General features: G+C 35.9%; 2 protein-coding genes across 9 annotated transcripts in view; both read right to left on the bottom strand.

The window, feature by feature from the left end:
• ppfibp1b (PPFIA binding protein 1b) overlaps positions 1-6824 on the bottom strand; it is a 45149-nt gene extending 38325 nt beyond the window's left edge. For all 8 annotated transcript variants that reach the window (XM_073853662.1, XM_073853664.1, XM_073853666.1 and 5 more), the window contains exon 1: positions 6668-6824. The gene's annotated coding sequence lies outside the window, so the exon portion shown is untranslated. The remainder of the gene's footprint in view (positions 1-6667) is intronic.
• Positions 6825-7883: 1059 nt separating this feature from the next.
• On the bottom strand, positions 7884-11926 carry LOC129419034 (guanylyl cyclase inhibitory protein). Its single transcript, XM_055174022.2, has 5 exons — positions 11484-11926; positions 10440-10572; positions 9820-9969; positions 8953-9058; positions 7884-8519 (listed from the first exon to the last, which is right to left on the bottom strand). The coding sequence occupies exons 1-5, from the start codon at positions 11558-11560 to the stop codon at positions 8395-8397; spliced, it is 591 nt and encodes a 196-aa protein (XP_055029997.1). The 5' UTR covers positions 11561-11926; the 3' UTR covers positions 7884-8394.
• Between the last annotated feature and the right edge of the window lie 6118 nt (positions 11927-18044).

Below are 18044 nucleotides of genomic sequence, written 5' to 3'. Positions count from 1 at the left end.
TGGCGCATCACGACCGGATTTAGACAAGAAGTTGTGGATATTTTTTATTTTTCTTGTCAAAAATGACAATCGTTTCGCTAGATAAGACCCTTGTGCCTCGTTTGGGATCGTTTATAGTCGTTGGGTTAGGTATTAAATGTTGGGCTCTGTTGGGGTCCATTAAAATGAGAAAAATCCTTCAATGTTTTCCTCGGGAAACGTAGTTTCTTCTCGACTGAACAAAGAAACATCAACACTTTGGATGACATGGTGGTGAGTAAATTACTGGATTTTTCTTTTAAGAAAATGGAATATTCCTTTAAGTGTTCATTAAGAATTTGAAAACCTTTGCATTGTAAAATTAAAGTGTCAGATTGTGCGAGATGAGAAGTGGATCGAACATTTTCCACTGTAACACAATGGTAGTAAGCCAAAAGTATTCTTGTTATGAAACAAGAAAAAATACTCATACCTTTTGCTCATCTTCTGTGCAAAACACATTTCTATGATTAACAGGCCAGGCATGATAGATATTTTAAGAAGTTCACAACAACAAACCAAAATGTTTAAGGATGCTTTAAAACAGGTAAGGCTACGGTGTATGACCTTTCAGTTCCCAGCAAAGTATTTAATAAAGTTATTAAAAACGTTTTATATAAACTGTTTAGGACTCAAGTCTAAAAAGAAAACTCTTGAGCGTTTTAATCTGTATACACAACCGTACAACTAACCAAGCCTCTGTATAGACACTCATGTTATGTCTAGAAAAGCTGTGTTTTCCAAACATGACATCTGCTACATGTTCACAGTCACACAGTAAACAAAAAACCTGGTAACATTATTTCCTGCAGACATTACACTACAAACATTTCTTTAAAAAAAAAACAATTAATCTAAATCTACATTAATAAAACAACCAATGAGAGTCTAGTTCCGCTTCCTTTGTGTGAGACCTTTGTTATAACCACGTAACTTATGCTCAGGCTAAGTGCAGGTTGCTTTGCATTGCAGATTTTTGCATGGCTGGAATTTCCTCTCATGGCTGGAACACTGTGGCTTCCAGCCTGCTAGAAGCGATAACACATGCTTTGTGAAGCTCAAATCAATAAATCACAAGAATTCAAACATGAATCAAGTCATAAACATTCAGCATTCTGGGTTCAGAGTTCTCAATGTGGGAAAAATCAAGAGGGTGCATGCACGTGCGTAAACAGTACGCTGTCAACCATCAAAACATTTGAACATAACAATAACTCACAGACAAAGGAAAATCTACAGACAAGCCTCATATTTTCCCTATGTCATCATTGCTAGACTCTCAGAACAAATTCGCAACACAATCTATTAAACACAAAAGATTCAATGCCCTTTATTTCAAGCGAGACAATTGTCTGTTCCTTTTAATGTAAATATTACTCTCCATTTCATGGTCACTATGACCATACCGAAACAGGCTGACAATAACATGAATACGCCCTAACACAAAAACATCCTAATGGGCACTCAAAACCATCAGTGCGGCCACCTAAGGGCACAGTGTGTATGAAGCGCATCCACCCTCAGCTCTATTAGCTACTGACTGACTGACAGAAAAACCTCTGCTGGCACATACTGAAGAAAATAGCAGCCTTCGGGTCATTCATTTCAACTAAAATAAAAGCATTTATGGCAGGTGAGCATGTAAGCCAGCAAGCGTGCCTCAAGTTAACGCAGGCGTAGAAAAACATGTCAGAGATGTATAAGATAACTATGTGCTTTAAACATAATCTTCAGCAGGTTCATTTGATAGATAAAAATATCCTGAACAATTATAATAAATATTAATATATTATATATATATATATATAGTAGTGCTGCACAATTAATCGCATCGCAATCGCGATGTCAGCCTGTGCGTTTATATGACAGCAAAATGTTGCAATTATATTAAATAAATAAATGTGTGGACTTGTTTCTGATAACAGTTTGACGATTTCCCTTGCTGTTTAAAAAAAGAAAGAAAAACGAACAAAAAAGGCAGTGCACGTGTGGCATGCACGTCTGTGGTGTGCGTCGTCACTTATACCAGAGCGAAGATGGATGCAGAGGAGGTTGACAGTGATCTGGTAGCTAAAAAAAACCTCTATGTCTGTTGTATGGCGGTATTTTAGATTTAGGATAACTGACACTGAGCAGTTGCTACATTACGTGGCAATACGAAAACAATTCTAGTTTTACAAATACACATTTTAGCTAAACTGTGTGTGGATTTTTCTTAAAACCCATCAAGTTGACTCATGATACCATTTAGTATAATCGCAATCGCACATCGCAATATTAGCATCAATAACCGCAATAGGAAAAATTACCCAAATCGTGCAGCCCTAATATATAGTATAATATTAATTAATTATATTATAATATAATCTTATAAATATATATATATATAATAAATTAACAATAGCCTTAATAAACAATAATAAAAAAGAAAATTATTAAAATAGTAAAAATGTTTAGATCCTAAATTAAAGTTTCAATTTCTATCATTGTGAGCTCTCCGTAAATGTACAAAAAGTGTAGAGATAAAATAAAAATAAGCCCTTAAGCACCTAACGTGATGGTATTAGGGGTGATATAGCCTTAAAATGATATCATGATATTTCAAGAATATTTGCAATAATTATATTAATGATAAAAAATATGGAACAATGTTTTATTAGTGATTGCAGCTGGCAGGCATTGTTTAGTGCATATAAAATTAAGAGCTTTTTCCATCCAATTGACTAATTCGAAGTGTAATGCTGCGTTCCAGGCATGTTTTTGAACCCGTAAATTACGACTTCAAACCACGACTCACGACTTTATAGCGTTCCAGGCAAGTCACGCCAAACTACTAGGGATGTGCATCGATGCATCGCGTTCCCATTAAAAAGACCTGTCTAAAAACGATTCTGAATCGTAAGGCCCCGATTCAGGGTTTCATGCACAGCTTGTGCATGTACTACGGCTCCGTGATCAGTAGGAAGTCCATATCAATCTAAAATCACTACAAGTTTGACTCGTTTATAACGTGCATTTAAAAAAGCAACACTCGTCAAACACAATCATTTAAAATATTCTTTATTATCATGAAAATACCTGAAACAATCTAAAGAACAGCGATATAAATATGCCTCTAGATATTTCCTGGAATAGTGTTAGTAATGCTACTACTTCTGTGGCACAAATGGTGTTTCTAAGCGAGAGCGCCCCCTGGCTTTTGAATGTGGCTGCATTACACCATAATTCATTCAAATTCATTCATTGAGAAAACGCGCATTTGCCCGATTAATTTTCACAACCCTACAAACTACCTGAGTGCAAGGAATTTACGTCACCTTAACATGTCCATGCGGCGATATACTTTCACGACATACTTATTGTTTTAGACACATAACATTGTAATACATAATCGTATTATTTGACTGCAACGTTATATTGTGCTAAAGTGTATTCCCACTGTGTACCACCTTAAAACACTGCATCCGTGGGGGCCTCCATTGTTGTTTTGTATGGTTTCGCAGTCTATGTGAAGTCAGAGCTCGGAACTGGGAGTACATCGATCTAATAAGAGTTCACGGGTGGGAAGTCATGGGATTGACTGCCGTTCCAGTGCACTTTCACGGGTAGAAGGTTGGAAAAACACGGGTTATAGGTTGCCTGGAACGTGGCATAAATCCATTGTCATAAGGTGGCAACAGCAGCATTAAAGTGCAATAGTAGTGACACAGTCACACAAATGTTAACAGTAATTTTAACTGTTAAATGTAAACAAAGTACAAACGTAACCTTGGTAAGAGTTGATAGTGTATTCTTTATATACAGTGAGGAAAATGTGTATTTGAACACCCTGCTATTTTTTCGGGATCTCCCAGTTGGAGATCATGGAGGGGTCTGAAATTGTCGTTGTGGTGCATGTCCACTGTGAGAGACATAATCTAAAAACAGTCCAGAAGTCACAATGTATGATTTTTAAATTATTTATTTGTGTGATGCAGTTGCAAATAAGTATTTGAACACCTGTCTATCAGCTGAAATTCTGACCCTCAAAGACCTGTTAGGCCCTGTCCCAAATGGCACACTTCATGTGGACTTTCGGTCTCGTGGACTTAAATTGCGCATGCTCGCTTAGTCTACGAGTCCGTAGGGTGTCCCATCTGTCATTTTTACGCTCTGAAGTGTGCTCATCAGCGCCCCCTTAGCCCCCTTGATGCAGTCTCCGGCGAAGCCCGCACTGCAGCAGGCTTTGCGCACTTTACCAACCTAGAGGTCCTTGCAAAAGAGCAATCAGACCAATCAGACGACGCAAGGGAGGAGTTCACACTGACGGGCAACTTCTCTACCCATTTCCGGTCTGATGCTCGAGTCTGTCCCAAAATACGACTCCGGTGCACCCACGTGGACTCGCATCAAGGGTCCCTAAAGTCTGGACTTCATGATGTCGTCAAAGTGTGGACTCTAAGGAGGACCACAAGTCCGGAGTGTGCCAATTGTGACAGGGCCTCAGTCTGCCTTTCAAATGTCCACCTCCACTCCATTTATTATCCTAAATTAGATGCACCTGTTTGAGGTCGTTAGCTGCATAAAGACACCTGTCCACCACATACAATCAGTAAGAATCAAACTACTAACATGGCCAAGACCAAAGAGCTGTCCAAAGACACTATACAGACAAAATTGTACACCTTCACAAGGCTGGAAGGGGCATCACTACCTGCAAGAAACCTGACAAATCTCGAAGTCCCATGTAAACGCAGTTGTCTGCATGGCCGGTTTGTTGATTTGCATGTAAACGCAAGAAAGCGGCTTTCTTTAATAAAAAGATTTTTGCTAGTTATCTGCTTATTCTGTGCATGTAAACACACTCATTACCACCATGCTATTAATAAATATTGTTCAGCCCTATTCTAGTTCCAGACTAAAATGCTGCCGACATATTTTAACATATATCAGTGCCATTGTTTTGTCACAAGATGCACACCAGTATTGTATTTGAATAAAAAAAATGACATAAATGTCCTAATATAACTAAGGCTTAGTCCTGGATTAATCTAAACTCTGTCTGGGAAGACCGCCCCGTATTGTTAAAGTTTCTTTTTAAAGATAACCCACAGTGTTATTGATAGTGTGGATGAGCCTTATATACAGAGTCTATTAATATTGTGTTTAATGCTTGGATTCACGTCGTGAAGGAAAAAATTGCAGTGTTTAAGCCAAAAGGAGCGTTACAAGAGCACTGAAGAACACAGATGTGCACAAGCCTTTATACTTCGCACGTGGGAGGAGAAACCCTGGTTACAACAGACTCCTTCACTTAGAAATAAAAAAAGGAAAAAAGATGGAACAGCAAAACAGCTTTTTCTTGTTTCATACACTGAAAAAGTGTCAAAAATTCCACTCTGACATACTGGTGGCTATATTAGGCATCACTAGGCAGACTTTTATACTCATGCAGCAACAAACCAAATACTGACAGACTATTCTCAGACTTAAAACATCTATAAAAACTCTCCATGCCACACTATCCCGAGCCAACGTGTCGATAAAGAATTTGATGCATCATACTTCACATAACCGCATGGAAGGGAGAAGGGCTGCTTGTTGCCATTTCGTACTCTATCTATAGCTAACAGCAAAAATAAATTCCACACCGCTTAGGTAAATGCACAGAAACAGGTCCACGTTTATCTTTTTTTCTATCATAAAAACCCTTTTTTTACTATAGTAAACTGTACTTTATGGTAAACTGTAATTCCTGGGTATCACAGTGATTTTGAACAACCTTTCCATAAAAAGAACGGATAAACTACTATAGTAAACACTAATGTGTACTACAGTATTGATTAAAGCTCATCAATTCACTACAGGTAATACTTCATCCTGAAGTTTATGAAGTTTATTGTAATAAATACTAAGTATACTGTACTTTTACGTGTGGGTAGTTAGGAATAGTAAACCCGTTTTTAAAATTATCCATCACGTAAAACATTCCTAAAAAAATCGTGTTGGTGAAGTATTCCACCTCAGTGACTGTAAACACTACGCATAAGCAAAATGACAGATCGTTGACATGTTGCATATGAATAAACCCGCATATGCAAATGACCCATCTGTATATTTGCTGCTTTACAAGACAAATGAAAGAAGGTTTATCTTTATTTTAACTCTACAAACCAGAGCAGATCACAGGTAAAGTAGCCTACACTCGTGTTACAGAGAGAAGCTCTTGTTCGTGCGTGGCTACGTGGAATGTGTGAATCACTACACCACAAACACAGCTGTACTTTAACTATCATAAAACCAGTTAAAATATACCTTATTTAAACATAATATTATAGCAGAAAACATGTATAAAAATTACACTGATGCTAGAGGTTTCTGTTTAACTAAACACTTCTATATAAATGCTATTGTAATATATCCGAACCCTAAGGCTATGTAAATATTCACAGATTAGTAGTTGTGAGCTGTTAAGATTATGATTTATCACTCACTGCTCACTTTACATTTGCGACATGCATCTTTAAACAAAACATAATAATGCAAAAACAAGGTAACACGCAAGTTGTTTCGCACTCAAACAACTTTTTGGAAGCCAAGGAAAACCAACTGGAAAGTATCTTATATATTGGTCAACTATTCCGCCAACATCTCTGTTACAGTTTCTTACCAAAGTTGGATCGGCGTCCTAAGTGTGAAAAAAAATGCGTGGATCTCCTCTCCTTTATGTCTTTTAATCTCTTTACGAGGTTTGCTCTTTCCGTAGTTTGTGCTCCCACCTCGCCAGCGCCATGTCGACAATGAAAGTGGGAATGTGAGACGTCACAGGCAAGGAATATTTTACTATGGTTTAGGCTTGGTGATTAATATTCATAAGCCATTCATTTACTATTGGAAGGCCACAGCGCGCCTAATTAATATTTAAAAATGAATCAGTCGCCATAGGCGGTAACAAATAACGTCACCGGAAACTAATTAATATTCATATGAAGAAACCTACTCGGCCATAGTAGGTTTTGTAATTTCTCTCTCAAGCGTTTTAGAATAGGTTATGCCAGGATTGTGTGTGTGGCGGCAAATTAGAGAATTAAAAGTTTCTCGTGTGATTTCTTTATTGACCTGCAATCCAGTCCTTTTGTCTCTCTACATATGTTTAAATCAGACACTTTCTGTACCGTAACCAAAGTTGTTATTTGGTCAAAACTGTGAAGTCAGTTGCTGAGCTGTTAACAGCTGTTTGTACAACGACAAATGCAATCTGGAAAAAACGTTTTGATTGTTTTTTTGTTGTGAGAAATGCCGTGCATAATTATTAATTATAAATAAAGTACGGATCACGTGGAGAGATAATATTCTGCACTTATCAATACAATACAATATTAATATACGTCTTTCTCTACATAATATGCAGCCTAATATGAAAGTAACGTTATCCTGAATGTATTTTTCTCAGTCCCATTTATATGCTTGTGTAAGAATCTTGCCCATGGGTCTTCAACAGGGGGTCCAGGGCCCCTTGGCGGTCTGTGGTGGTATTACTGGAGGTCCTTCAAAAAAAATTTACAGATTCAATTATGAATAGAAATTAATAGGTTAATAATAGAAATGATACAAAACTTGATTAAAATGAAGGTGTCCACATTAAAATGTATTCATTACATTTAAAAAGTTATGTTAAAAGTATGTAACTGTGTATACAATTTTTTTTATAATTTTAATAACCATCATAACAAGGTAAATAAATCCATTCTTAATTTGATACATGTACTGGGTGTCCTTGCTCCTCCTCTTTATCCATTAAGGGGTCCTTGGCCTGAAAAAGACCTCTGATCGAGTTTATTATTATTATTATATGGTGTTTTGTTTACAATAATCAGACGTAAAAGTACATGATCATATCTTTATTTCTTACAGTTATATAAATAGTTTTATAATAAACTTATACAAAATTCATATACATTGCAAGACTGATAAACAACTGTACCCTGTAGCTTCTTTCCAGTGACTGGCAGCAAACTTTTGACATGGCATACTGAAAACAGCTTTAAATTAATATGCCATTAAAACAACTACTTAGCTATTTAGAGTTTGCATGTAAGCATAGACAATGGCATGAGTAAAATGTATAGTCAAGCAAAGTTTAATTACTGATTTACAAATAATAACTTCCTAAACATCGGGTTAAAATAAAAACATAATGCATATTGTTGTTATATTGTATCAATTTATGATACATCAGCAGTAGTGAAGATATTGAAAATATATGTTTTTATCTCTTGCAGTGACCATGATTTTGATATGATATCATCATTAATAAAATGACGATGAAAATAAAACTAATCAATTAAAAAAAGAAAAAAACTTTTGTTGTGTTTTCAATATTGGCTAACCCCTAGTTTAGAGTACTGTGTGCCCTTTCAGAGGCCTCTCCATCTTCACTGTGTTTGGATCACACTCCAGCATCTCTCTGATCCATTCGTCACTCAATGCCCCTTCAATGAATTCCTCTTGACTGATTACAGCTACACAGATGGAAAGAATAAAAATCATATTGTGTCTTATATAACCATCACACATGCCGATTAATACATGCTGGGTACTTTACTGAAAAACAACAGAAACCATCCCAGAAATTGGTTTTATTGGAAGCTAAAATAGTCTCTGCTGGTAATAAGTTGGCTTCTATTGGTAAGCTGTTATTTGGTAGACAGAAACCAAAAGAACATCTTTTAGTAACATGTAATTGACTTGTAGTTGATTTAAAGCATTAAATCCTACTGGAATAAGGCCCAAAAATAATTTTTGTAATAGTAAACAGCTGATGGTTCATATTATAGCATTTATAATGGAAACCATCAGATTTTTATTTCATTTTTGTTTTTAGCAGGGATAATCCACCCCAAAAGTGGGCGAAATGATGTGTCCAATTTAAAGTGCAGTGCAATTTCACATTACCATTGTTATCTTTGTCCAGCCGTTGAAATATCCTATTGGTGCACTCTTCAGCAGTCAATGGATCAGGTTTGGTCAGTGATGCTGCTACACTCATTTTGTACACAGCCTAAGAATCAGCATGAAACATCTAGAACTGATTATATACTGCACTCTAGTGGAGCAAATCATGTAACTTTTAACATCAGAATAAACTACACTTTATGATTTCTTATTGGCAATGTACTAGTTATCTGTGACCCTGTCCGTGAAATCCAGGTTAAAGGAAAACACCACCGTTTTTCAATATTTTACTATGTTCTTACCTCAACTTATACATACCTATATTTTTCCAATGCTTGCACTTTTAATCTTTGTACAGCGCCTTGTGAATGTGTTAGCATTTAGCCTAGCCCCATTCATTCCTATGGCTCCAAACAGGGATGAATTTAAAAGCCACCAAACACTTCCATGTTTTCTCTATTTAAAGACTGTTACATGAGTAGTTACACAAGTAAGTATGGTGGCACAAAATAAAACTTTTGCTTGAAGCCATAGGAATGAATGAATTCTAACACATTCACGAGGTGCTGTACAAAGATTAAAAGTGCATGCATTGAAAAAAGATAGGTATGTATTAATTCAAAGTTGATGAGGTAAGAACATAGTAAAATATTGAAAAACGGTGGTGTTTTCCTTTAAAGTCTCATAATCTAATAATGATATATTTCATTGATTTTAATCTTTGACACCAACTCAGTCAATATTAAAGATATCTTTACATTGTGTAGGATTATTTTACATAGAAAACAGTAAATCACAAAAAATTGACTTCAGCTGTGTCTTCACTGGGTCATACATATTGCAAGTAATACAAATTCGATCATTTACCTGCATGATTTCAAGCATCTCTGACCGTGTTATGGCTCCATCTTTGTCTTTGTCATAGAGTTTAAAGGACCAGCGAAGCTTTTCCACTGTTGAGCCCTCAATAAGCATACTAATAGCTGTCACATACTCTCTGAAGTCCACAACCCCATCCTAAAATGAAGCACATATCATTGTTACACATTAACTAACACCTAAAATAAAAATAAAAAAAGACTCCCACGTGAAAAATACTGTGGTAGGCTATACTTTAGTATTTACTATATATTAAACTGTAGACAATTGTAGTATAATGTAGTATAATTACTACTGTACATAATGCATAATGTAGTATTATGTATAGCATTATGTATAGTGAATTAAGAAACTAATACTCTTGCATACTTTAATATTTACTATGGTAAGGTTAAAAACCCTAAAAATTTTTACTACACCTATATAGTATATACTAATGTAAACTACAGCATTGTTAATGTCTGTTTGGCAAATGTTTTTATACAAGTGTCAGGCCTCTTTTCAAGTCAACATGTCCTGCAGAAAGTTATGGCAAAACCAGTCTGAAAACATCATGCTTTAAGCTTTATCATCTGACATGAGTCGTGTTTATTTGAGTCATGCAAGACCTCATTGTTATCCAGCGTGCGGAATATCTGCTCCGCGTACTCCGCCGACTCTTTTCCCACAGTGCCATTGCAGAAGTGACGTCTGAACTCATGGAGGGTGATCTGTCCACTGGGACACTCATTCAGAAATTTCCTTTGAGAACAGAGGTATAGAAGTGCATAAATGTCATTAAATACTTTTATTTTATTTTTTATTTAAACAGACATTTATCAAAAAAGTTTGATGTTTAGTTGCAGGCTGCCAGTATATTTTTCAATTGCCACTGTAAAAAAAAAATCCGTAAAAAAACAGTAAAATTCCGGCAGCCGGGGTGCAGGAAAAATACCGTAAAATAACGGGCACAATATATTACAGAATTTTCCATAATACAAAAATATATTTTTTTTCTGTAATTTTACATATTTACAGATAAATGTCAAATTAGAACCTATTAGGAGCTATTTTAACATTATTTACAGGATGATTTACTGAACACAGCTTACATATAAATAGCAATAAATGCAACACATATATTGTCTTATCACAACATAAATGTAACACTCTGAAGTAAAAGGTCAAGATATAAAGAGAATGAAAACCAGACCTTAAAAAAATACCATTCTATTACTGAGCATGCATCGCATAAGTTATCTTACGATTTCATCCAAAGCAATTTACTGTGCATAAGGTATACATTTCTTATTAGTAGGCCTATGTGTGTTCCCTGGGTTCGAACCCATGACTTTTGTTCTGCTTAAGCAATGCTCTACCATTGAGTTACATTTTACAGCTATTTTAAGGATCTAGAATGAAGGGTATTTAGTTTGCACACGGTAAAAATTATGTTAAATCAACATATATTTTTGTTACTTTAACTTCATAAATTAAGCTAAACAATTTCCACTTTTTTAAAGTTATGTCAACGTATCACAAGTAAAAACTTAAAATAGGTTGAATTGACCTGCAAAACCAAGTTGTTTTTAACTTCATGCTGCATTTTGTTAACTCAAAATGCTCTAAAGCACCATCTGGCACTACTACACAAGTCAACCTGAAAAACTTACCTGAACCATTCATGAAGCTCGGTGACATATGTACCACCTTTTCTGCAGGGCAAGGTCGCAGCCTGTCCCATCTTCATCAGTGCTACAAAATCCACAACAACTATATATACTACAGCCCAGATTACTTATTTACTTAATCATTCTTACCCAAGCCCATCTGCATCTGTGAAATTAAACAGCACTAATCTCTAAGCAGGAGGGCAACAGGTAGGTGAGTGACACCTATTGAATTAAAACCTGCATTTCGAGACACATAAGCCATACTTGGCCTTTCGACTATTCTTACTGATCCTAGCAGTCAAGGTCTTTGTGTAAATTGCATAAACAGATTTGAATAAACATATGGTTCAAAATACATGTGTGTTAGTTGCATGTGCGCTGGTTTGTTACGACGAGTTAACAAATAGTAAAAAACACTTGCTGCATGTAGCCCCGACACGATTACATGCGTGTAAATGTATATACGGATGTGTGGTTTATCTAGAAAAAGAAAAAAGGTCCCTAGCTGTCACTGAGGCGGTAGGCCTACCCTTTCAAAAAAAAAAAAAGTAGACCTTTATTGTACCCCCTAAAGAGTTCATATTAGTACCTCAGAGGTATTGGGAGCAAACAGTGAATATTCGTAACTCAAATGTACACTGTTAACCTAAAAATTGTCTTTACTTAAACAATCAAGTAAACATCACTTAATATTTTCTGTTTTGAAGCCAAAGCTTAAAAAGTTTAGTTGATTTAACTTTTAAGCTTACAAAATTAATTTAACTAAAACATTCAAGTAAAAAATTTTGATTATTTTATGCTTTTTCACAGAATAAAAACTGATAAGAACTTTCTCCACTCAAATATTTGTTAATAAAATGTCATATAGGTTCAAGCTCTTTTATTATTGATGTTGTTTTGTTGTAAATTATAATTTTATGAAGTCACTGTTCAGGTGATCAGTGTTTCCATACATGAACCATGTTCAGAACATTCTATTGTATTTCTCTCCACAGTACTGACAATGTATGTCAAAAACACAGTTTTCTGTGCGTTTTTGTGGAGAATCACATTTATTCAATGATTGACTTAAAGTCAGTGATTACTTTTGTGTTATAATACCATTTATAACATCAAAAGTAATACAAAGTGATAAAAACTAAAGTTATATGCAACGGGTTTCCTCACAAATTTCTAGTAATGTCAACTAAAAAGTGTGCAGGAATATTGGAAGAAATTAAAAAATTTAGTACATTAAACTTAAAATTAATTGTTATTTCAAACAGGCAAAATGAACTTTTTTAGGGCAACGAGTTTCCATAAATCAACCTGTATAGGCTTACAGTCAGGGCCGCATTAAGAGCTCACTGGGCCCCGGGGCTATGAATTACTGCAGGCCCCCCCCCCCCCCCCCCAACACCACTTTAGGTCACCAACTACAGAGAGAACACATTTTTCTAAAACACTGCTGAAGTTGTTTTACATAAATATAATCTAGAATAATTCAGAATAACAGTTGCACGAAAAAAGATGTTAGATTAACACTAACCTGTAAACATGACTTGCTAATAGCGAATATAGGGGTGGGCGATGAGCTAAATGTTTTATCATTATACGAGTCATTTTATCTAACAATAATGATATACTTCACAGTCAAGTTATATTACTTTTAATAAGAATTTTATCATATGGAAATTTAATGCCACTAACATTTCTGAATTCTTTTGACCAATTTCCATATCACAAAAAATAATATTCACTTAAGAAAATAATCTCAAGCTTACTGATGACAAGAGTTACAATTAATAACAATAGAACAAAGGCACACAAGAAATCGACCTACTTGAAAAACTTAAAGCACTGAGTAATATTATATTGTGTAAAGTAATCAAATATACAGTACCTATCTTTCACTATAAATTCAACATTCATTCTTATTTATTTTACAAAAGCGATTCAGTCAATGGCAGTAGATTACTTTATTTCTGATGTTTGATTTATTTATTTATTTATTTATATTTATTTAATGTTTATTTGACAGGGACAAATGGATAAAACATTGCTTTATAAAAAATACAAAGTAGATTCCATGCATACAGGTTTATAGCCAAGACTAATTTGCAACCCCTGTCCCTGGTTAGGCATGTAAGGTTAAAACAGAGATTACAGAGTATTGAAGCACAAATGTATAGCTATTAAAATATATACAATAAATACATCAAATAAGATGTGGGCTTAAATAGATGTAGTAGTCACTACACAGAATCTAAACAAATTTATACATTAAGTTGTAGCCTGTATAATCAGCGTTCACAAAGTTGTTTCAGTTTTAGCCATTGCTTTAAATGTGTATTAAAAACCTTGAGTCCTTTCAGTGTTTTAATTTCTGATGGTAAAGCATTCCACCATTTTATGCCATTTTAAAGTGATGTCTGACCAAATGTTGTTCTACGTTTTGCGACTATACAGCCTATACAGTGCGGCGCGGCTTTTTATATTGCAAAGCAACCACCGAGTAAGCTGTCTTGTCAATCAAATATTGACGCGTGAGCGCTCTTTTACTGTTAACTGTCATATTAGCAGAAACTTTAAAAATAGGACGCTTGCTCTGACCTTGTTTGAGGGTGAGAGGTGCACAAAGACGCAGGAGAAAGTGAGCGAGTGGAGTCCGGTTCTTCAAAGCCCTTGTAAACTTCCCTTGCCACAACGTAAGGCCCGCCCCTCCCCTCATTCGATTGGACAATGCGCCCGACGCGAATGACGTCGGGCGCTTCTCCTCTCTCAGCGCTTCTTCAAAAGCGCGTGCTGCGGCTGGCGGCAAAAACCTAATTTGTAGGGGGCGTGGTAAGGCTTTGGCAATCAGATGTCTAGTAGCAGTCAATCTGCTTCACAGCCAATCACGGGCCCCCTACTTGTTCGGGCCCCGGGGCTTTAGCCCCGCCTAGCCCTATGGTTAATGCGGCCCTGCTTACAGTGTACATACTGGTACCAAAGGTATACATAATTCTACCTAAATAGTGCATATTAGGACCTTTTTAAAGGGTACTAATGTCCCAGTGAGAGTTAAGGACCTTTTTCTGACAGTGTATCCAAAGTAGTTGTTAACAGGGTTCCCACACCTTAGTTAACTTCAAATTCAAGGACCTTTCAAGGACTTAGGTCCAATACCCTAAAATTCAAGGACTAAATGTGGGGACACATTTCAAGTAAGAGAAAGGTTACATTGTGTTATCTTTTAAGATACATTGTTACAGTTCCCTTTCAAGGGAACCCCCGCTGTGTCACTGCGGTGACACTTTGGGGACGCCTCCAGGGGTAAGCGCGTATGAATGTGTATATCAAATTCAACCAATGGTGAGGCTTAACGACAAAGACAGGGTGACGCGGGAGCCAGGAAGTATATCACTATCTGAAATATTGCCAGAGACGGCGTTACAGAGACGCAGGAAGTATAGCAAGGGAGACGCAGCGCCTCGTTCCCTTCTCTGTGAATAACAGTTACATACGTAACCGAGACGTTTTCATGTGTGAAACACAACTATGCAAAAAAGCATTTTGGTATGAATCAAAATTCGCATACAGAAGATATAAGCATTTAAAGTGAACAGTTTAGCATGTGTGCTTAAAAAGTCTAGAAATATTATGATATTATCCTAAACTACACAGGGAATAAGAAAAAGTCTTGCATAAAATAGATTCAAGCACTTTCAATGATCTGTATCTATGCATGTATATTTTCAAAAACTTCCCATGCAGGGCCTTGAATTTTCCCCCAAATTCACAAACTTTCAAGGATTTCAAGAAACCGTGGGAACCCCGTGTTAAGATAAAAAGCTTGAATGTTACTTCCAGTTTTATAAGCAAAAATAAACCATGAAAAACTGACCTGCAAACATTGTGATAGCAACAGGCTGTCATCCACAAAACAACAACAACAGTACAACAGTTTTACAGGAAACTAATGTTGTTTATTTAAGAATCCTTTACATGTCAGCCTGGAGAGAGAGATATTCTCTGACAAAGCAGACCTGTAGACAGCAGCAGCAGTGGCGTCATACAAATGCTTGAAAACAAACATGGGATAAACAAGCAGAAAACAAAGGAGCCTGCTTGGACAAGACCCCCGTTGCATAACAGCTTGTTCAAAAGCTTGCATGCAGATCGGTGGCTTGCTCCCCAAACAAGATATTCATGGACGTGATAAACCATGAACCAGTATAGATGAACAGTCTTCGAGCATCAATTTAACTCTGACCACACATTCAAGACAGACAAAAACAAAAGTACAATAGAACAAATGAATTAAGTCTTTCTCTGTCTTATAAGGCAAAATCCATTTTCTCATACCATTAGGTAACCAACAGTACGACGAAGAGAAAAGCAAAGGGTATACAAAAAGGCATGCATGAATATTAGTTAAACAATAGAAAAATCAAGACATATTTTGTTATGGCTACAAAAAACGAGACATCTGAAATGAGGACAAAAGCGGTAGAAGACAAGGATCTGTGGTTTTAACCTACAGTACAGTACTTGATGTCTGCCAAGTGCAAATAATGAATGACACTCCAAACAGAACAGTCACATTCAAAACCAATGACACTATGCAGGGAAAGAGTTGCATGAAATGCAGAATTCAATAATAAATAAAAAAAATGAAACCAGATTGCAGTTATGGCTCAGCTTAAAGATTGTAGAATTGGATGGAGCCATAGACATACATAGACACCATACGGGTCACCAAATCCTGGGTCCTGCCATATTGAAGAGGGCAAGACTGCCTAATAAATATACAAGTAAATTGTGCATCGGTGATTTATTTGGATATAAAACCAAAAAATGGATATTAAGCTTAATAAATGACAAGAAGAGTGTTCACAATTCCTAATTGAAAAATAACTGAGGCTAAATGTTTTTTTATGTAGATGGTAAATCATTAACTCATTCCCCGCCAGCCATTTTTTGAAAAGTTTCCCGCCAGTATTTTTTGTGATTTTCACAAGAAAAAATTTCTTCTAAAAATGTAAAAACATACAAATATATCAAATGAAAGAACAGACCCTCTGCTTTCAAACAAACAATAAACAAACAAACAAACAAAATGGGAAAAAAACTTTTCTTCATCCTATCTATATTTTTTCTCTGCTTATAAACTCTTAAATATGGGTATTTTTCTTTAAAAATACACATTTTTTAGCAAAAAGTTAAAATAATTGCATTTTTGTGAAGGAATTTTGTTAGAGATCAGATTCAGGATGATTATCAAAACATACACAGAGTTTAAAATGAGTAAATAACGTTTTGGCTTAAGTTTTTCATAAATTGGGTAAGTGCGCCATCTAGTGTATAATTGCGGTGGATAATTGCACATTAACATAAAAATTCTTCAGAAACACGTTTTTTATGCAAATATTTTCTCTTAATTGATGAGATAACTCGTCAATGGCGGGGAAAGAGTTAAAATGGGTTGAAAAAACTAAATGCAATTGCGCTTTTTATCCAGAAAAACGGTTCTCTTCTGTGTGTTTATAGGGCGGTTATGGATGTGGCAGACGCTTAGATCCAAAGCAACTTACAGTGCATTAGAAGGTATATACGATTTTATAGGGATTGAACCTACAATCCTTTGTATTGCTGATGCAATGAGCTACAGGAACACTTGACTTCAGCAATATGACTGCATCAATGACCCACTGCAGGAATGGACCAAATCACTCAATGTGGCATCTGTGTATGAGTGAAACAGCTGTTCCTGTGCTTTGAACTGTCTATCAAACCGTCACTGTCCATCTTGGCTATTAAATTGATGTAAACAGGTGATCCTATGATATTTAAGTAAGGTGAAAGGAAATCCCCTATATATGTAGATAATGTGGCTGTTTTTAGGGTGAGATAACGATTATGACAAGACTTATTTAAAAATCCATTATGCGCAGTGTCATCTAGCTGTTTTATATCGGAGCACATGCAGTTTGTGGGGCTGATTGGTTTCTTCCTTCAAATGAGCTTATGGAAGCTTTTGACAACAGACAAGACCTTTTGAAAAAGCCGCTCACATCATTGCCACATAATTATTACACAGTACAGGGCACCTGTAAATATCTCTGTTGTGAAACTGCTTTGGTATACTGATAAGAATGATACCTTTCATTGCACAATGCCGTTACAATGACACATTTGCACAATTACAGTAAATCAGTTCAGTGATGCTCATCCTTTAAACCAGCGGTTCTCATATTGGGGGATGTGAGATGGTGCCAATGTATAAATACATTATAAATTATGCGCAATTAAACCTCAGACAGTAAGGCTACTAACCAACAGCACTACATTTTATAATTTAAGTTTTTTTTAAATTCAAATTCTAAGTTTGAGATTGTTTAATGTCTTTTTTTTGGGGGGGGGTCGAAGGGATGCACCCTACCCAAGGGGGCATTCCCCAAAATGTTTAAGAACCACTGCTTTAAACCAAATGCCATTAGAAACAATCAAAGCCAAATGTTGGAAGAAAACAAAAACAGACAAAGCAATTCTGCAATGTGAAGTTTCCTGGGCAAATCAGATGATATTGTTTAAGAATCG

This window comes from Misgurnus anguillicaudatus, chromosome 15, assembly GCF_027580225.2.
Source record: "Misgurnus anguillicaudatus chromosome 15, ASM2758022v2, whole genome shotgun sequence".
Taxonomy (NCBI): Eukaryota; Metazoa; Chordata; class Actinopteri; order Cypriniformes; family Cobitidae; genus Misgurnus; species Misgurnus anguillicaudatus.
Note: the sequence above shows the minus strand (reverse complement) of the source record. Positions and strands in the feature narration are given on the sequence as shown.

Excerpts from the sequence above, each read along its gene's own strand:
- LOC129419034 (XM_055174022.2), bottom strand. The coding sequence starts at position 11,560 with ATGAAGATGGGACAGGCTGCGACCTTGCCCTGCAGAAAAGGTGGTACA. Across the intron at positions 10,573-11,483 it reads GAGCTTCATGAATGGTTCAG|GAAATTTCTGAATGAGTGTC; the intron begins GTAAGTTTTTCA and ends CTGTTCTCAAAG. Across the intron at positions 9,970-10,439 it reads GCACGCTGGATAACAATGAG|GATGGGGTTGTGGACTTCAG; the intron begins GTCTTGCATGAC and ends GCTTCATTTTAG.